General features: G+C 45.0%; 1 protein-coding gene across 1 annotated transcript; it reads right to left on the reverse strand.

Annotated features, from left to right (window-relative positions):
• Positions 1–4,679: 4,679 nt before the first annotated feature.
• Positions 4,680–12,314, reverse strand: LOC121835504. Its single transcript, XM_042289753.1, has 4 exons — positions 12,281–12,314; positions 11,965–12,100; positions 7,448–7,835; positions 4,680–4,949 (listed from the first exon to the last, which is right to left on the reverse strand). The coding sequence occupies exons 1-4, from the start codon at positions 12,312–12,314 to the stop codon at positions 4,680–4,682; spliced, it is 828 nt and encodes a 275-aa protein (XP_042145687.1).
• Between the last annotated feature and the right edge of the window lie 6,165 nt (positions 12,315–18,479).

The following is an 18,479-nucleotide window of genomic DNA, read 5'->3' on the forward strand; positions in this document are numbered from 1 at the left end:
GTACCTCACTTTTCAGATCTTTTATTTCACTAACATTGACTTTTACCTGTGCCAGCAATGAATCGTATTGCCCGGAGAACTCCAACGACTTCTCGAGGCCCCTCATCGTCTCAGTTAACGTTTTGACAATTACTTTCACTGTGATGTGTAAATATTGCTTTTATTATAAATCGTTCATTTTTGCTGGAAGTTGCGTCAACCCATTAACCTTTTCTTTCAAAGGGAAGAGCACGTGCAGCTTGTCATCGATCGCACTCAGTTGGAGAGTCAGGTTGTCTTCGTTAATCATCGTACTTGTAACCACACCACCAAAGCTGCCGTTCTTATTGTATTTCATAGCGCGGCATTTGGGACACACACAACTCTCCCTTTTTGCCTTGCCCATGGTATTGAACGCAGCGTCCACAACTCCCGTGCACGTTGGTGCAAGATGATAGGCACCGTGACCCTAAGAACAGCTCAAAACTCGTCCGTCTGAAGGCACAGCCTTTTGACAAGCGTAGCATAAAGACGAATCGCTTGCTAGGGGGAAGCCATCCCACGTTGCGAAGCGGACATTTCCCGGTGGCCACAATAAGGAAGGGCAGCCAAAAGATCCAGTAAAGAAAACGCCGGCTCACCGAACGTAACCGTAGAGTACAAACACACCACGTTGCATAGAATCAGGAGGGCACTTAAGACCCTGCGCTGAAGTTTGCGTTAACGTTCGCGCCGAGTAGGTGTATCCAAAGGCCCGGCTGCAAGCCCAGCGCTGAAGTACCCTCAAAAGGACAAGGCCGGCCGTCGAATTAGGATGACGATCAAGATGGCGAGCATGGAGGTGGTCGAGCGGTTGCCCCAGACGATAATGTCGGCCGCTTTATGGCGAATTCCACTGGGCGTTTTGGAGCGCGCCGGGATCAGTTCACCAGATCCGGACTGGACCACACGATCCGAACGGGGTCACGCCGCCTACGGATCAAAATGGAACATGACCACTGCTCCGGGATCGGCTGATGCCTTTCCCAGGAATCCCCTTTCCGCGGCCGCCGCGGTCGCTTTGAAAACGTTTTCGCAATCGCGGCGCTAACACGTGTTCGACGCACGAGCGGCAGGAATGGCTCAGGCGCTTCTAGCAAAGATTGCCGGAATGCCCGTAGCGCGGCCGAATACCTTCTCTTTTCCTTCCTGGAAAACGAACCGGCTGTCGAGCCAAGGGGTAAGCAAGCGGCCATTACGAATTCTTCTGATGTCGAGACAATCTAGGAGCCCAGCCTGATCTCGCCAGATGGGCGAGATCAGGCGAGATGCCCTACGAGAAAGGAAGTCAGGTGTGTGCGCCGAGGGCTGGCCCGGCTGGCTTCCAGTTGAATCCGCCGAAATCGTGGGAGCGACTTTTCTCGGATCCAGATAGAGATCTGGAGCGGGAGCTAATCCAAAACGACCAGTGAAACACGTCGGTCTCGATCCCGATCGCCCAGTGAAATAGGCTTGCTCCAGAAAAGTCGATCCCGGCGCGCTCCAAAACGACCAGTGAATTCGCCATTATTTGAAAGAGCTTCGGGCCACAGATCCAGGAACTTGCTCCGCCTTGTGCAGATTGTAAGACGTCACCAGTGGTCTTACATCGACGAAACCCATGAACGTAAAGAGAAATATTCAGTATGATCAAAAAGAACGACCAATTCCGGCGACATGTTCTTCTTCACTTCAATAATAATAATAATAATAATAATAATAATAATAATAATAATAATAATAATAATAATAATAATTCTATCTGCTCATCCTGGAAGGGGCCCATGTGGTGGTGTGCGGGGCTAGGCAGATAGGTGAAAACCCTTAGGCAGAGCGCCTTCCAGCCCGCCGCCACATGTAAAAAAACAAAACCGATATATAAATGTACAGAAAATACACACTACAGAAAGTGCGTAAAAAGGAAAGAAAAGAAGGGGGAAAACATGTATCACATTATGTCGAGGATGCCAGCTGCATCCCATACATTCTGGCAAGCTCTCGTGACTCTGCCCCGTATGACGGCAGTGGGCTGCGAATACTGAGCGTAGTTGTAAGTTGTCAGTCAATGTTTCAACTACCTCGTTCCATCAATGGAAAGGTCAAATTAAAATCCCGTTATCCAGAATGCACCGCATCATTTGTCACTTGCGCAGTGGACTGCGTGAATTGCTGGTCGATCTTCTGTTCTCGAGGCCGACAATATTGAAGAGAACCATTCTCACAAAAGGTCACAAACGCACAGTTACCGTGCCGCCTACTCCACACCTCGCAGGAACCTTTGGCTGTACTAAACTGTACGATGGTAATCGCGCGACTGCTCGGCGTCCAGTTGCGATCCGTGGCCCCGTCCCGTTCGTGCGCGTGCGCAGACATTTCCCGAATTTTTGTCGAATCTTTGCCGAACTTTCTTTCTAAACTTCGGCATGCGAGGAACTTCGCCGAAATGAAGTTCGGCAGATTCGGTCCACCACTAACTTTTACGGCGGAGGTGATAGACCCCCTAGCAATGACGCTCACGCCGGACTGGCTGCTCGGCAACGCGCGGGACCTTAAATTTCAGATTCGGACGGCGTGTGTATCACTCGAAGCGCGTTACCCCCCCCCCCCCCCCCCCCGCGCCTGCGTTCACGCCGCTTCATGGCGACAGTGTGCGGCTGCTAATCGCAAACTATTAACCCACTTAGCCCCCCCCCCTCCCCCCCCCCCCCCCCCCTTCTACCCCAGTACACGCCGCTTCGCCGCCGGCAACCCAAGCCCCGCTGTCCCCCATGCACATCAGTAAATAGAGTCCCATGCGATTTAGTTCACCAATGTTTCGTCGACAACTTTTATTTCTTTTTCAGTGTCAATCGTAAAAAAGAGACTTCATATATATCGCCAAATGCCTCGACAAAACAAAAAATTCGAGGAAAAAAAAAAAGAAGTCAGCCCACACTGTGAATAAAACCCGGGTCTGCTACGTATGAGGCAGACATCTTACAACTAAGTTTCGCTACCACTTCGGAAACTCGCATTGTAACCACTGCCTATGTTGACGGTGGCAGCGCCTATTTCATTTCATTTAATTACCTCGAATCGCCCGATGGCATTACACGAGGGGGAGAAAAAAAGTGCAAACACGTTGTATTACACAAAATACGCAAGAATAAAAAAATCGAAAATTGGGATTACATAAAACTATAAAAAGTAAAGGGTAACTGCTCATTCAAATTGCATGTATACAAACAAAATTAGCAGAATGAGTCTTCACAAGCATTTGTAAATAAAACGCAAACAGGACTGCTCACCACGCTTTCAGGTAGGTTATTCCACTCGCCAATAACTAGGTTTAAAGGAGATTCGAAATACATTTTTGTGCGACTGGATGGCAACCTGATTTTCTTCGACCGAGAAAAAAAATCGGTAGAGGGGCAGTAGAATCACAGTTTTAAGATACGGATTATGGTAGGAAACTCGGTGGAGAAATGGGAGGCGTGATACTTTGCGGCTAGAGCATAGTGATGTAAGGCAAGCTTTAAACTTGAGAGCTGCCACGCTTGACGAAAAAGAGCAGCCTCTAAAAATAAAACGAACGGCTCTCTTTTGCACAGATTCGAGTTTCTTATTTAAGTAGTCTTCCCAGGGATTCCAAAATATTCCAGCTTATTCGACCGTCGAACGAATAAAAGACTTGTAGGCCAGCAAACATACATCAGAGGATGCCATATACAAATTTCTTCTGAAATAACCGAAGGTACGATTTGCTTTACTAACGATAGAATCGATATGCATTTTGCAACCCAGATTTTCAGTTAGTGTAACACCGAGGTATTTATAATTCGTAACCTTTTCAAGACTATAGCCGCTTATTTTGTAGTTGTTGGTAATTGTCGTGTTTTTTTTCGTACAAAAGGTAAGAAATTTAGTTTTCGACATATTGACGGTCATTTGCCATTTCTCACATCATGGGAATAGAGAATCTAGATCACGCTGCAGGGTGAGGCTGTCCTCTGTTGAGACGATACGCCTATATATTACGCAATCGTCCGCAAAATGTCTAATTTTCTAACAAATAGAGTTAGGAAGATCATTTACATAAATTAAGAAAAGCAGCGGACCAAGGACCGATCCCCGAAGGACTCCAGATTTCACCGAAATTTCGTGAGAGAGACGTTGGACACTGAAACGGATTGAGTTCTAAGGGAAAAAAATTTCCTGATCCAGTGACCAAGAGACTGGTGAATGTTTAATGTTTCTATTTTTGTGTAATAGGCGTTGGTGCGGGACTCAGTCAAGCGCCTTTGTGAAATCGACAAGAATAGCTTCCGCCTGCACCCGTGAGTGAATGTTCTCATGTATATCGGTAATGAATTCAAATACTTGAGTTTCGTAAGATCGTTCCTTTCGGATACCGTGCTGGTTCGGGAAAAAGAAGTTAGTATCTAAAAGGTAATTAGCGAGGTGGGTGTAGATCATATGTTCCAGAAGTTTGCAGGGTATGCTTGTTAGAGAAATTGGAGGGTAGTTATTAGCAAGCAATACGTCTCCAGACTTAAAGACCGGAATAACCTTCAAGGGATCAACAAAACTTTTTCAAAGTTTCTTTTCCCGCTTACTCGCAAAAAAAGTGAAGATTAGAACGGCTTTCATTGGTTTTTTTTATTATTATTTCGAAAACTTGTTTCCATCCGCTCGGTCGTGGTTCATGAGGTTTCTTGCTCAAAAGTATATTTGGCCATGCTTGTGGTGCGCTGCGCTATTTTTCTCTCGGTGGTAGAGAGGTGGTAGCTCTGTGCTACGTTCGCTTGGAACAGCCCCAATGCCTGAAACGTGACGCCTTCCTCGTATTTTGTTAGGTGGTCGTGTTCGAACTCTTGCACGTTTAAGTACCCCCATGTTAGTTTCTTGTCGGGCGTTTCAAATAATGCTGCAACGTATCCCTCCATCAAGATGTCGGCTACCCATGGCACCACCTGAAAGATGCAACATATTGAAGACACAGACATATGGTGTCACCCAAGTTTCGATTAAATCGTCAGCGAAGTAAGGCAAAATATTGATTGTCGCTGATTTTCCTCAAAATCAATGCAACACGTTAATATATAGATCTAAACAAGTAATACGAATTACGAGTCGCAATAATTTTTGTTTTGTTAATTTATTGTATATTTTAAGTTTGTTCCAAGAGGATAAAGTCGGGGTCACACTGCACGTACAAAATACATTCTGCAAACACGAGTCATCGCAATATCCCTGGTTCGAATGCCACGTCCTCAGGTTCCTCCCTGAACTTATAGCCATACGGCATTCAAAGCACGGTTCTCGCGGTGACCCGCGTTCGAATCTGTGTGCAGACAGTTTTTTTTGTACCATGTATAAGCAGTGTGATCCCGGCTTAGAAAACTTTAATGGCAACACTGTAAATGTGACGTTAGATGTTGTATTGCGGGCGCTTTGCTCGCGGCGGGTTACCAGAAGTTCGAGTGGCGTGATATGAATGATGGGGAAGGAATCGAGCCAGCAAAACAAATAAATATGCGCAAAATGCACTTTTCCACACAGACGGGGATTCCTACGTGCCTTTGCGCTGCCCCGGCCTAAACGACCCTTGCGCACCCCACAATGACTTACTTTCTACATGAAAACTGGACTCCGCAGGCGAGCCTCCGGTCATGCGGCAAATACGTCGAGCCTCGTTAAGACATGGTCGTACATATCACAAAATAAAGACTGTTCGCTGCCACATGATGACACGATTACCTGAAGGTACACCTGAATCATGTAGGGAGCATATTTGCTTCGTACATGTCCAGGCAGGTTTTGTGCGCCCAATGTGTCCCTCATAAGCCTCAGACAGTGCCTGCACACTGTCCTTTGAATGATGTGTTAAGTCAGACTCGCACTGATCATACATCAGACAAAAGAGAGTCTGCAGAGAGATTCCAACGCGAGTCGCCGCGAGATCCGTGCATTGAATTCCGAATGGCAACGATTTCAAGGAGGAAGCTTTGCACGTGGCATTCGAACCCCGGATGTCACAGTGACTCGTATTTGCAGATTGTCTTTTGTATCAGCAGTGGGACCCAGGCTTTACACATCCAAAGCAAGCCTTCGAGAACCCACGCATATATTCGTCTATTCTACCTAAACTCTTTTGGGTAGTTCAGATCAAAATACGCCAAGAATGCGAGGGCAAAAAAGTACCTGAAGAAAACACATTTTCTGCGAGATCACAAGAGCTACGAAAAAAAAGTAGCGTTCTCTGGAAAGTCAAACTCCAGAAATCTCAAAGGCGATTATGAAACCACCAGCTGTGCACCGCTATAAGCAGCCTCATAGCTAAACCTGGCGGTGGTCTTTCTGTCCTGGACAATCCGTTATAGTGCCGGGAAACATTACCGACGCGAAGAAAACCTACATATTATCCTGGTTACAAGCCTTCTTATTGCGGGTGTGCATTCAGTTGACTTTTTTTTTTTATGAATCTAGTGTTAGACTGGTGCCGTTTTGTTTTACGCTGTTAGCTACGTGATGGTTTATTTTAGGTAGCCAGGAAGGTTGAACGATCTCCATAAAAATTTACTTCGAGGGATTTTCCGGTCAAATGTTTATATTGTCATTGCTTATAGGAATATCATGGTCACAATATCCGAATTTTTCATACTTCGCAGCACAAGTAGTTCAATTTTATACAGCACCCAAATGCTCAGATTGCACCCACGAAACGCACACCGTTTTTTGTTGGCCAATGCGGAAGCTCTGACGTAACATCACGGCGAGAGAGCCACGGCAGCTCTTGACTGCTGTCTCAGTAAAATAACCTACTCCTAAGAAAGGCAATATTTACGGTATGGAGGGAAGACCAATATTTTCTGACAACGATCTTTGTACGCATAATCCACCATGTTGATCAAAACCAGAAGTAAGTCTACGTCGGCGGCTTTGACATTACCATGCCTGATGTCAAGTCACGAGACGAGAAGCCATGCACACTTGCGAAATTTGGCGTCACGTTTCATATTGATGTTAATAATTTATTTAACAAATATGGGTTTTTAATTAAATAAATATCACATTTTACTATGCTTAGGCCCTCTCTACGTGACCAGCCCGAAAACTGAGTAACTTCCGGCTTTCACTGGACAATCCTTCTAAAGTTGTTTGTATGTAGAATAAACATTTCGGTTCTGATTTTCTGTGTCTTTGATAATAATTCCCCATAGAAAGAAAAGGTTTTGCCGCTCATTAACATAAAATGCGAGAATATTTGCGAAAAGTTGGTTCCACGTGGCGTCTCGATGTGCAAGCAATTATAATTCTTTTATTGCGCGTTCACAGATTTGTTCTGACCTTATCACCGTCACTCCCCGGAAAGGAGGCTAAAAAAAAGCCCGGTGTATTTATAGACACAGTGTGATATTTGACCAACCTTTAAGCGAAATATCAACAAAAAATACCGACTCGTACGCACCACTTGTGCTTCGTTGACGTACCACTTGGCTTCGATAGTGGCTCCGGGGGGTATTTTTATATCTTGTTTAATCAGTTGTCGCGTAGTACGTGTTTCCACCCTGGTGGATCCAGAGCTTGTCTTGAGTGTTGTCGAAAATTCTGTCGAGAACTGATAAATTAGTGGCACGTTTATACTGAACTTGGCTTTAACGGTGAGATCAGCCCCCTTGGTGACGGACCACGTATACTCGTCTTCGTGTTCTACTTGCTCCGATATGTACGCCTTACCCTCCTCGCCAGACTGGTTGTTGTGAAATATCTGCACGTATACAGCAGACAGCTTTAGAGACTGTACTTTGGCGGCGAGGTAGACCACTGGGCCGACTTTGATCTTGACTGGTGTGTACCTGCATCGAAAAACAGTATCGTTAAGCTGCGCTCACGCCGCCTATAAAACTATATCTGGAGACACAGTCTAAGGCCTCTTTTTTGAATGGCGGTACTGTGACACGGGCCCTAAACAAACTGTTGGCAGACATGTTTTGCATATGTGCAAAGCAGACATTCTTCGAGTATGCTTGAAAAGATCCCGCAGATAATTCTTTCACCATGTTTGCAGCGACCACAGCGCCCTCTGTAGCTTTAGCTTTAATCGAGCAGATTAAAGCTAAAGCTATGCAGATTAAAGCTGTAGCTTTAATCTGCATCGCGATAACACTTCAAGGCATGGCTACTGCTGCCCCTCGCCGTTGATAAGATTAATCTCCGTAGTACCGCCGACGCTATTAAAGCTAGCATAAGCGATAGTTTTTATCAGTTACTGTAATACCGTTCGTCAGATGATACTTTATTTCACAAATGGAAACCTTAATTAGTAGTAAATAATTACATTCATAATTACCGCGTGGGTGAAATGAATTGAACGCACTTTAAACTGACCGCATAAACCAGTTTCTTATCTTATCGCGCTTGAATTTACTACAGAGGTGCTCGAAGCTGGTGTATTCAACAAATGAAAGTATAAATACATAAAACCTCCGCAGTGAAACAAACACAAAAGAAAAACTTGTTTTGTCTACGGAAAAATTATGGCTGAGCCTTTTTATCTCAAAATCATCAGAAAATCGTTGTGGGATATCCTGACGTATGCTATTAATGAAAACATTTTGAAATGTAAACAAAATAGAATTTGCTTACCTATTCTTCACATAATTTAGCCTAAATAAACGGAAGAGTAACATATAATAGTTTTACTGTATATGCAAAGTATAAGGAAAACATAGGTTTTGATTTTTCTTGATTCACTCAGGTGAATCTTCTCACAATCTTCTCACAATTTCGGTGAAAGCTTCCACCAACTTCAGGCACCTTCTGCACTAAATCCCAGCGAAATAAGTTAGGAAACCGAATTTGGTGGTCCGTTTAAAGAGCGTGCACGTTATTATTGCAACACTTTTTAAGCTTGTTGTAAAGTAGAGTTTGAGAAAAACGTAAACTGATTGTGGTGCGGGAAACATAGTCCGCAATTATCGCTCCAAAACAAGCGAACTACGTTTTCTCCCCGCAAGCTTGTTGCTAAGGGGTGATGCGTCGGCGCGTCGGCTCGTCTGCCTCCCGGGGCGATTGCAGGCGTGCGTTTGCGGGACACGTGCTCCTTCTTCTCGTGGATCCCGACTCCGGAGCCAGCTTTGCGAGCCCTCCATGTCAACGAATCAAACTTTTCCTTGTCATCTGTGGAATGCGACTGCGTGTTGCAATAGCAGCGCGACGGTGCGGTGCGACGAACGACGACTGCCGAGCACAAAGTCCGGAGAGATCCCTCCGCGGGTCGGCGGTCGGCCGCGTTGGTGACGCACAGTGACGCCGGAATCCTTCGCTTATCGGCTGACGCGTAAAGAGATGACCCTCCCGTTTTCCGGGGTCATCTCAGAAAGGGGGGCGTGCCGGGGACTTTGATAGCAATTTTAATAGGGAAATTCGCCGCGCATGACCGTAATTTTATGATTTTTAGGATCCTTAGGGCCTGTAGATTGAGTAACCGCCATAAATAGACCATCGGAGAACGCTCCGGAGGGCCTCTTTAACGTTTATCCATCCACCCGGCTGCGACGTGATGTCAGAAGGGGGTTGTGGTACGTGGTACAACGGGTACAACCAACGTTACTAGATTAGCTAAGTTACGGACCTGCTCATAGATGCTGCAAGCCACGAGCAGTGCCACCCCCCCCCCCCCCCCCCTCACTCACCCCGACTCGCCTGCCGTCGCTTGACGCGCCGGACGGCTGCTTTGGTAACTGCAGTGCATTCTATGCGATACGGACGTTTCGAAGCACGGCGTCTAGATGGTGTTTCAGCTCTGCTCTATGGAACGCACAGTTGTGAGACGAAAGTTTAGATGGCGCTTCGAACGACGGCAGGCGGATTGAAGTGAGTGAGGGGGGGTACCCCCTTCCGGGGGAGTTTCACAACTGAGATAATCTAGTAACGTTGGGTACAACCAAGCGACCGCAGCTCTACTGCGACATGACGTCACAAATGTGCTGCGCCAGTGCTCCTTAACTAAAAGGTAACGCGCTTGCCGCCAGCTGAAGAGCAGCTGGTCGCATCTTTAAAGTAGGGTTTTGTGGGGTACGCGGTTTCACTTTAAAGGAGCGGTGAAACGATATTCGCTTAGAATGTTTTTCACTTTGCACAAACTTATTGGCACTAGTGCGACTCGAGGATACTCGCAGGCTACGCCACTGGCCCAGAAAGTCCTCTGTTGCGGTGTAGTTTCAAGTACAAAAGCGATCACTTTCATTTAATCTCTCCTTTGCAAAATTTGATGACGTAACGCGGGGATCGCAATGCACCCCAATGACGATATTTAAATGCGGCCCATAGATTGGACCCGAGCATTGCGTGGGCACTCGATTTGGGCCCGTGATAATTTCTAGCTCGAGGAGCATTCGGTAGTGACCCGTGTCCAATCGCTGCAACGACGACAATAGCCGGGCCATGACAATGTCTGGAACTCAGCGCGTGTCCTGTGCTTTGCCAACCCCAGCGCGTGACTATGATCAACACTGGTGGCATATAATCGGCTCCAGATCACGCGGCCGCTTGTTCTGGCTGCGAATTGAGGAGGTGAACGCTGCTCGTTTTTCTTTAATTTTTTTTCTGGGACTTCTATTGCGCGGGGTTATAAACGAACGCGTGTATCATAGGTCATTAACGTCAGGGATCCGTTCTAAGCCTCATTTGCGCAAAGTACAAACAATTTTTGTATCGCCCCTTTGAGGTAATATTTCGGCTGTTATCACATTCATGCTACTAAAGTGACACCAGTCATTTATTCTGCTTTCGTTTTCGACCAGAGTTATTTTTTGAGCCGTGGTCACACAGCTGATACTTCATACAAAAAACAGCGTGCATACAGATTCCAACGCTCGTCACCGCGAATCCGTGCCTCGAATGCCGCATGGCAATGAGTTCAAGGGTAAAACTTGGAAGGCGGCATTCGAGCCAAGGTTATAGCGATGACTCGTGTTTGCAAACTGTCTTTGAAGGATGTATGAGCAGTGTGACCCCGGCTTTAGTCTGTGAATTATACCGTGTTGATTCGCACATGTTGCAAGGACCGTCCAAATGATCCAAGAGCTTCCTTGGATAATCTATGCAATACACTCTACAAACAAAATCGGTTTTTCAAAGGACCTTCGACGCATCAAGACCTCTTTCAAGTCGTCAAAAAAGTTCCGCCTCAAATACTCTCGCACTCTGACGTGCTAGAATGTCAACTGGGCGACGAAGAACTCTTTCGCAACAAGAGAGGAGCTTAAGAACCCCTTATAGATTTTTCACGAATGACTCTTTTAGGGCGTCTTTTAAATAACTTCTTAGGGCACTAAATATGAACCAGCCAAAGAACGCCGAACTGTTATTTTACGATTAGATCTTTGTAGAGTACAGAGGTACATTTTAAGATAGGATTTAATTCAAACTAAACAATAATTAATAAGCGCAACGTATATTTATTGAATGGTCTCGGATATTGTAAGATTCAGTTGTTAAAAAATTTAGCATTTTCTAAAAAGAAGCGTAAGACACCAAAAATTTACCGGTTTGCTGAAGAAATGACGAAGAAACGAAGCGAACCTTAAGAATTTTTGGCAGTTGTGGCTTCTCTCGGGGTTTCCACGTTGTGTTACTTGCGTTGCTTTTCTAACATCAACGATGTCACCAGCGGTGAGCGTTTTTCACTGTTATGCACCTTTGTTAATTGACAACATGTCTACTGACAAACGCAAATTATAAAAGCAGTTTTTTTTTTGTTGAATTCACTTACTGCTTTTCGGCGCTACTAGCAAGGATAAGCAGATGACACGGTACAAGCAAATTCGCGCACAGGAATATTTGAAACACATTTTTAGTCGTCACAAATAGCGATCTGTAGTTTGGCGTTGAAACTTGTTAACATCACTGATTTCAATTTAAATCAACCTTAGTTTGTTCTGTAATTTATTTTTTTTCGGAATTAATAGTAGCATAACGTACTTGACGAGGTTTTCAATGGGACCTCGGGTTTTGTTATCTCCAGTGACATCAAAAGTTGCCAGCCTTTCATTGTAAGAGCAACTTCGCAGGAGGATTTGGTAAATAACATCTTCGAGGTCAAATAGGGTGCCGCTGCCTAAAAGAAGAAAGTATGTATATGTATATATTAAACCGCTAGACTTATACCTCCCAAGGATTGCAAAAATGCTAAATACCCGGGAACTTTTATATTGGGAAAAAAAAGTATGATAGGGAGATCTGGGTTCGAATTTGATAGGAGCCGCCATTTCGCCTAACTCATGGTCGCACTGCTTACACATCACAACAGTGTGCGCCTCAAAACAGAGCATCGCGCCTTTTGTTCTTGTTAACGCGATAGCGTTTAGGAGCGCGGGACGCAGAGAATTCGGCGTCGGTGTCGACGTCGGCGTCAGTGGAACGGGAAAATTTTGATTGCTCGATAAACAATTACTTTGCCTTAAAGAAAAGAAACCTCGAAGCATATTAGTCGGATCGGGATTGAACCCACGACCTTTCCTATACAAACCAGACTCGATACCCACTATGCCACGCAGACACTTTTTTTATTGTCTTTATTACATGGAAAGTTAGGTTACAAATTAAGGCTACAAGATTAAAAGGTGAAAAGATGATTATGTACAGAGTGTTAGATATGGGGTGAAAAGTTGAGCGGAATGTCTGCCTAAACGGCAGTCCTATAGCGCTCTTTCACAAACAAACGCCACAGTTCTAAGCAGACTGTAACCTGGAAAGTCAGGAAGTCTTAAACACGCATCGAACAGTACAAACCATTCAGGTATTGGTGGTTGAGCTTCGTAAACACTTCATACTTTCGAAATATCTGATACAAAAATAGATTTTCTGGTGCGTAATATGTCAGCGTTCCTATCAATTTTCGGGCATTTCCAGATGCTGCGGAGGCCTATCGGCATAAATAAATTAAAGGAAATGTTTGCCTCACTAGGTATGTGTAAAAAACGAATACTATGGTCTTTATAAAGTCTGTATCTTTTTTAAGAGGTTGTTGGAAGACATTCGAGACGAAAACGGTATTTGTACAGTAGATAAGCAGTGCTCTAATGTTTCCGGTGGGTGACACAATCGACAATCAATTGACCATGGTACAAAATACCACACTCTTGGATCCACGATGTTATAGAAGCGTTGATGTCTTTAACTGAAAGAAAAACGTTTTTAAGCGCTCTGAAATATACACATTCGCTTTGCTCGTTTTAATACATGTTGTCGTTTACAGTCACTAAACCGTGTCCATTGATAGTGGAATAGGAAAGAAAATTTTATTCAGAAATTGTGATAGCCGTTTTCTTGATACTTCAAATAGGTATTCTAATGAAAAGCGGAATTTTAAAAACATAAAGGTATTAACTACCTCTTTCCAAAAGCCTCAGCGTTGTCCTGGAGCAGAATTCGTTGTCAAATTAACCATGGAGGGCAAGTGATGTGTCAGCTTTTGTTTTAACGATCCTAAGCAGGAAAGGATCGGATAAATTTAAAAAAAAAAGTCGCAAAACGATTTGGCGAACTAATAAATGTGCCAGACCTAAGCCACCAGCTTGCAACGACATGAATAAGTAATCGCGTTTCATCCGTTCCCAAGTTGAGCTCCAAATATAGGTCCCAAATGTTCTATGGAAAGCTTGTACCTTTGGACGGTAACGGTGTCATACCTTTTGAGACACACAGTAGTTTAGATAGTTTTAAAAAATGTTGCACACCACTGCATTTGCGAAGATTGAAATATATAGTGCCCTCCATACTAATGATTTTTTGCTTAATCTCAGTTACAACGGAATTTAAATATAGATTATCGAATCTTGTTTGATCTCTAGACGTTTTGGCTAAGCGGCCGTATTGGGATGTCGGTCGCAGTTTCGAGGGACGGAATATAAGTATGAAAATTTAAAGTATAGAAAACTATTAGTTCTCGTCCTTTCTGCTATCTTCATGTGCGCGTTTGCTGCGCGTCGTGGCGGAGTTTAATTAAAGCGAGCTTATTTTTGCGTCGGTAGCAGCAGGCTTGCCGGAAGCGGGCTTCGGGAGGGCATCCCTGGAAGTACCGTGGCAAGCCGCGGGCCGGCGGGAGACCCCTGATCTAGAGCAACGCCGAAATACATGAAGGGACAGCGCTTCCATGATAACTCAGCAAACTGTCCTGGCACGGTTGCGCAAGCGCCTATGAAGAAGCCATTAGATTTTCCTGTGTTCATTCTCCCTCCAGTTGGGTCGCAGTTCTCCTGTTATTTGAAGGCCTTTTTCTACCCTCTTCTCATTCGAACAGAAAAGCGGCACCTCATCAACACACGTTAGTAACTTCACCTCTGCGAAGCAAAGGGTATAACCTCGGATATTATCATTCGTAATAATGCGAAGCAGGGAGGTTCAAGTTCGAAGACAAGAATTAGTAGTGATAGAGGTTGGTTTTGGTTTTGGGTTTTTTTGGCGCAGCAGCATCGGGGCCATAGTGCGCCAAAAACATTGTGTAAAGGAGGCCTACATTCTTTTCGGACTGACTAAAGCCTCAAAGCGGACCTTACTAGGAACTAGACTTATAATTTCCGCAGAATATTAGTTTCTTCCGAAAAATTGACAAGTTGTGAGACTGGGACAAGAGGCTCGTCACCCAGAAAAAGAGCCAAGTGAAATGGTACATGTTCCCGATAGAATATAGAAACACAGGTTCGACGGTTCTCTTCAAAGTGTGGACAAACTATCAAAATGTGAAGTGTACTTAATGGTTCAGAACAAAAGTCACAGGTCGGTTCACTCTCCCTACGCAAGAGGTAGCTATGGGTAAGGTGAGTATGTCCTATTCTCAATCGGCATAAAACTATCTCATAAAAACGCTCTCGGTGTCTGGCACTGCGCCACTCGCTCAGGATGAGCTTAATCATATAGAGTTTGTTTTGCAGCTGGGAATCCCATTCCCTCTGCCATGCATATTTTATTTTCCTTTTTAGTGGTACTCGGTAATCAGTAGCAGGGATGCTGTAATGGTCAACTGTCCTATCTACACACGCAGAAGCTGCGCCGTCAGCTAGCTCGTTGCCTTCAATGCCAATATGGCCAGGTACCCAGCAGAATTCTATCTGTATTTTCTTTGCCAGTGCTTGTGTTAGTGTATTACAAAGCTGAACAAGCAGAGGGTGCTTCCAAGATGTTGGAGAGTTGAGTGCTTTCAGTGAGCTCAGAAAGTTGGAGAAAATGACAGACTTTCTATATCGATGTCTGACAATGTGGTCAACTGCAGTTATCAGACCATAAAGCTCGGCAGTAAAAATTGAGGCATTTTCGTTTAACCTTTTTACAGATCTGTAGCCTTCGCCGATAGCAGCACAGCCAACGTAGTCTGTGGTTTTTGATCCATCAGTAAAGAAGTGCTTGTAGCCATTGTACGAGGTACACAGCTCTAGGAATTCTTGTCTGAGGACCTAGGGCCAACTGTATCTTTTTTGTGCTTGGTCAAAGAAAGATTACAACAAGTATTGGCAACTTTCCAGGGTGCATTTCTTTGTTGAATTTCAAGGACAGGAGAGGGAGCATCAAAATTGTATTATTCTGCAGCAATTCTTACACGTAGTGCAAAGGGAGGGGTTACAGATGGTTTGTGCTGAAATAAGCGCTCATGGTTTATGTTCTTAATTATTTCATAAGCAGGATTTTGCGGAAAAGAACGGAGTCTTAGAAATTACTGAACAGCGAGAAAAAGTCCACGTCTCTCCAGCGAGCACTCATGCGATTGAGCGTACAGGCTAAGTACCGGCGACGTACGGAATGCCCCCGTTGCTAAACGGATCCCCTGGTGGTGAATGGGATCAAGCATCTTGTGGGTGGATGGTTTCGCAGATCCGTAAACAAGGCTTCCATAATCCAGGGTAGAGCGCACTACAGCCCTGCAAATTCGTAAAAGACATACCCTGTCCGCGCCCCAGGTGCGATGTGAAAGAACTTTTAAAATGTTTAGTTTCTGCTGGCATTTCAGTTTCAGTGCCTTGATATGGGGGCCGAAAGTAAGCTTGCTGTCAAACGTCACACCGAGGAACCTGTGTTCCGGTCGGACGGGAAGGGGTGTGCCATTTATGTGAAGCGATGGTTCGGGAAACATTCCCCTTCTCCGGGAGAAGCAAACCGCCTCGGTCTTCTCAGAAGAAAACTTGAAACCATTCTCATCAGCCCATTTACTCATTTTATTAATGGTTACTTGGATTTGGCGCTCACAGATAGCTAAATTACATGACGAAAAGCAGACCTGGACGTCATCAACATAAAGCGAGTAGGAGACCGAAGGTGGTATTGCTCGGGACAGAGAGTCGATTTTAATAAAAAAGAGGCTAACGCTCAGAACACGTCCTTGTGGGACTCCATTCTCCTGGATGAAACATGACGAAAGAGTTGTTCCCAATCGCATCTGAAAGGTGCGATCCCGCAAAAAGTCTGCGATGCAATTAAACATATTCCCGCCAATATTCATCTTGATAAGGTCTTGAAGGATACCGTACCGCCAAGTGGTATCGTAAGCCTTTTCAAGGTAAAAAAATACTGAAAGGCAAAACTGCTTGTTTATAAAGGCCTCTCGGATGGCCGTTTTCAATCGTACGAGGTGGTCGGCAGTGGACCTGGCGGCACGAAAGCCACACTGTAAATTGCTTAAAAGCGAGTTCCGTTCAAGAATGAAGATAAGCCTATTGTTAACCAGCCGCTCGAATGTCTTTCCCAGGCAGCTAGTTAGGGCTATAGGCCTGTAGCTGAGGCTTTACTTCTGTCTTTTCCCGGTTTGAAGATAGGGATGACACTAGCTTTTTTCCACACGCTCGGCAGCTTCCCCTCTGCCCACACTCTATTGAAAAACTGGAGGAGAATGACGAGGAATGCTTCAGGCAGATGGGAAATCATAGTGTAATGAATGTCGTCAACCCCGGGAGATGTTGCTTTTGCTGTGGCAATGACTCGACGCAGCTCAGTAAGAGTAAAAGGCCGGTCATATTCTTCGGCACAGCTATCAGATCGGCGCATTGGGACCTTCTCGGCTTTGGTTTTAAAGCGCAAAACCTTTTCCGTATAATTCTTAGAGCTGGAGACCTGCGCAAAATGTCTACCCAGTGCATCAGCCTGTTCCTGCAAAGGTGAAAACGCCTCTCCATCGTCGGCTGATAGCAGAGGGATTGAAAAGTGGGCGTAATCACCATCCATTCGCCTTACCCTGTCCCATACAATTTTGGCTGGAGCAAAACTATTAATGGAGGAAGTATACGAGTGAAAGGAACGGCGTTTCGCTTCTCTCCTGACGCGTCGGGCTTCTGTTCGCAGGTGCTTGAATGCGAGAAGGTTGGTGGGGGTGGGATACCGCCGAAACTTAGCCCAAGCGCAATTCTGGCGATTTCTAGACTTTCGGCACTCCCTATCCCACCAAGGCTTTGGGCGCTTGGGTAGCTTACCCGAGGTTTGTGGAATAGCAGCAAGAGCTGCATCAACAATGGCAGCTGTGATGATTTCATTTTCTTCTTCAATAGAGTGTGCTACAGGCAGGACAGAAGACGTTACACATTCCTGGAAAAGTTCCCAGTTTGCTATAGAAAATTCCATCGAGGAGGGCAACAGGGGAGAATAGGTGGGGGCTCTGTGGCGATGAGACGGATAAAGAAGTGGTCACTGCCACGTGGATTGTTTAGGACAGTCCAGGTAAAATTTGTGAACATGGATGAAGAAACAATGGATAGGTCAATGCAGGAAAAGGAGTGGTGAGTCCAGCTGAAATATGTGGCCTCACCAGTATTTAGGAGACTGGCAGCTCTTCGGGAGAGAAACCTTTCTATAACAGATCCTCGGCTGTCGACCCGTTGACTTCCCCAGAGCGGATTGTGGGCATTAAAATCTCCTAGGAGAACATAAGGTTCTGGAAGCTGGTCTGCATGGCGTTCAAGATCGGTCAGCCTCAGGGAAGATGAAGGGGGTACGTAGAGGGAGCATATGCTAATAAGGCGATCTAACATCAACCGTACAGCGACAGCCTCCAGAGAAGTGTTCAAAAAAATTTCAACAGCTGGTACCGTTCCGCCCACAACAATGGCAACTCCTACGGAACTGCCAGACGTTGTTATGCGATCTTTGCGAAAGACTTGTAATGATCGCAGGAAATTACTATTCGACGGTCCCAAATATGTCTCCTGGAGACATACTGCAGAGGGTGTGTACTCCTGAAGCAAGGAGTAAACATCATCCAGGTTGTGAAAAAGTCCTCTGCAATTCCACTGTAAAAAGCCTCCTGCCATAAAAATGTGTTCAGCTAAAAGGGGCATTAGGAATGTGGACCAAATTTTAAGATCGCTAAAAATGAATAATAAAATTAATATTAAAAAGCAAGGTTATTCTGATCTCAAAATATGTATCACAATGCAATACATATGAGAAAGTAGACAATGTGAAATTCGAGAGCTCCAGAATTAAAATATATGGAGTATATACATGAAGGAAAATGC

The sequence above is a fragment of the Ixodes scapularis genome, unplaced genomic scaffold (genome assembly GCF_016920785.2).
Source record: "Ixodes scapularis isolate PalLabHiFi unplaced genomic scaffold, ASM1692078v2 PGA_scaffold13__105_contigs__length_92229423, whole genome shotgun sequence".
Taxonomy (NCBI): domain Eukaryota; kingdom Metazoa; phylum Arthropoda; class Arachnida; order Ixodida; family Ixodidae; genus Ixodes; species Ixodes scapularis.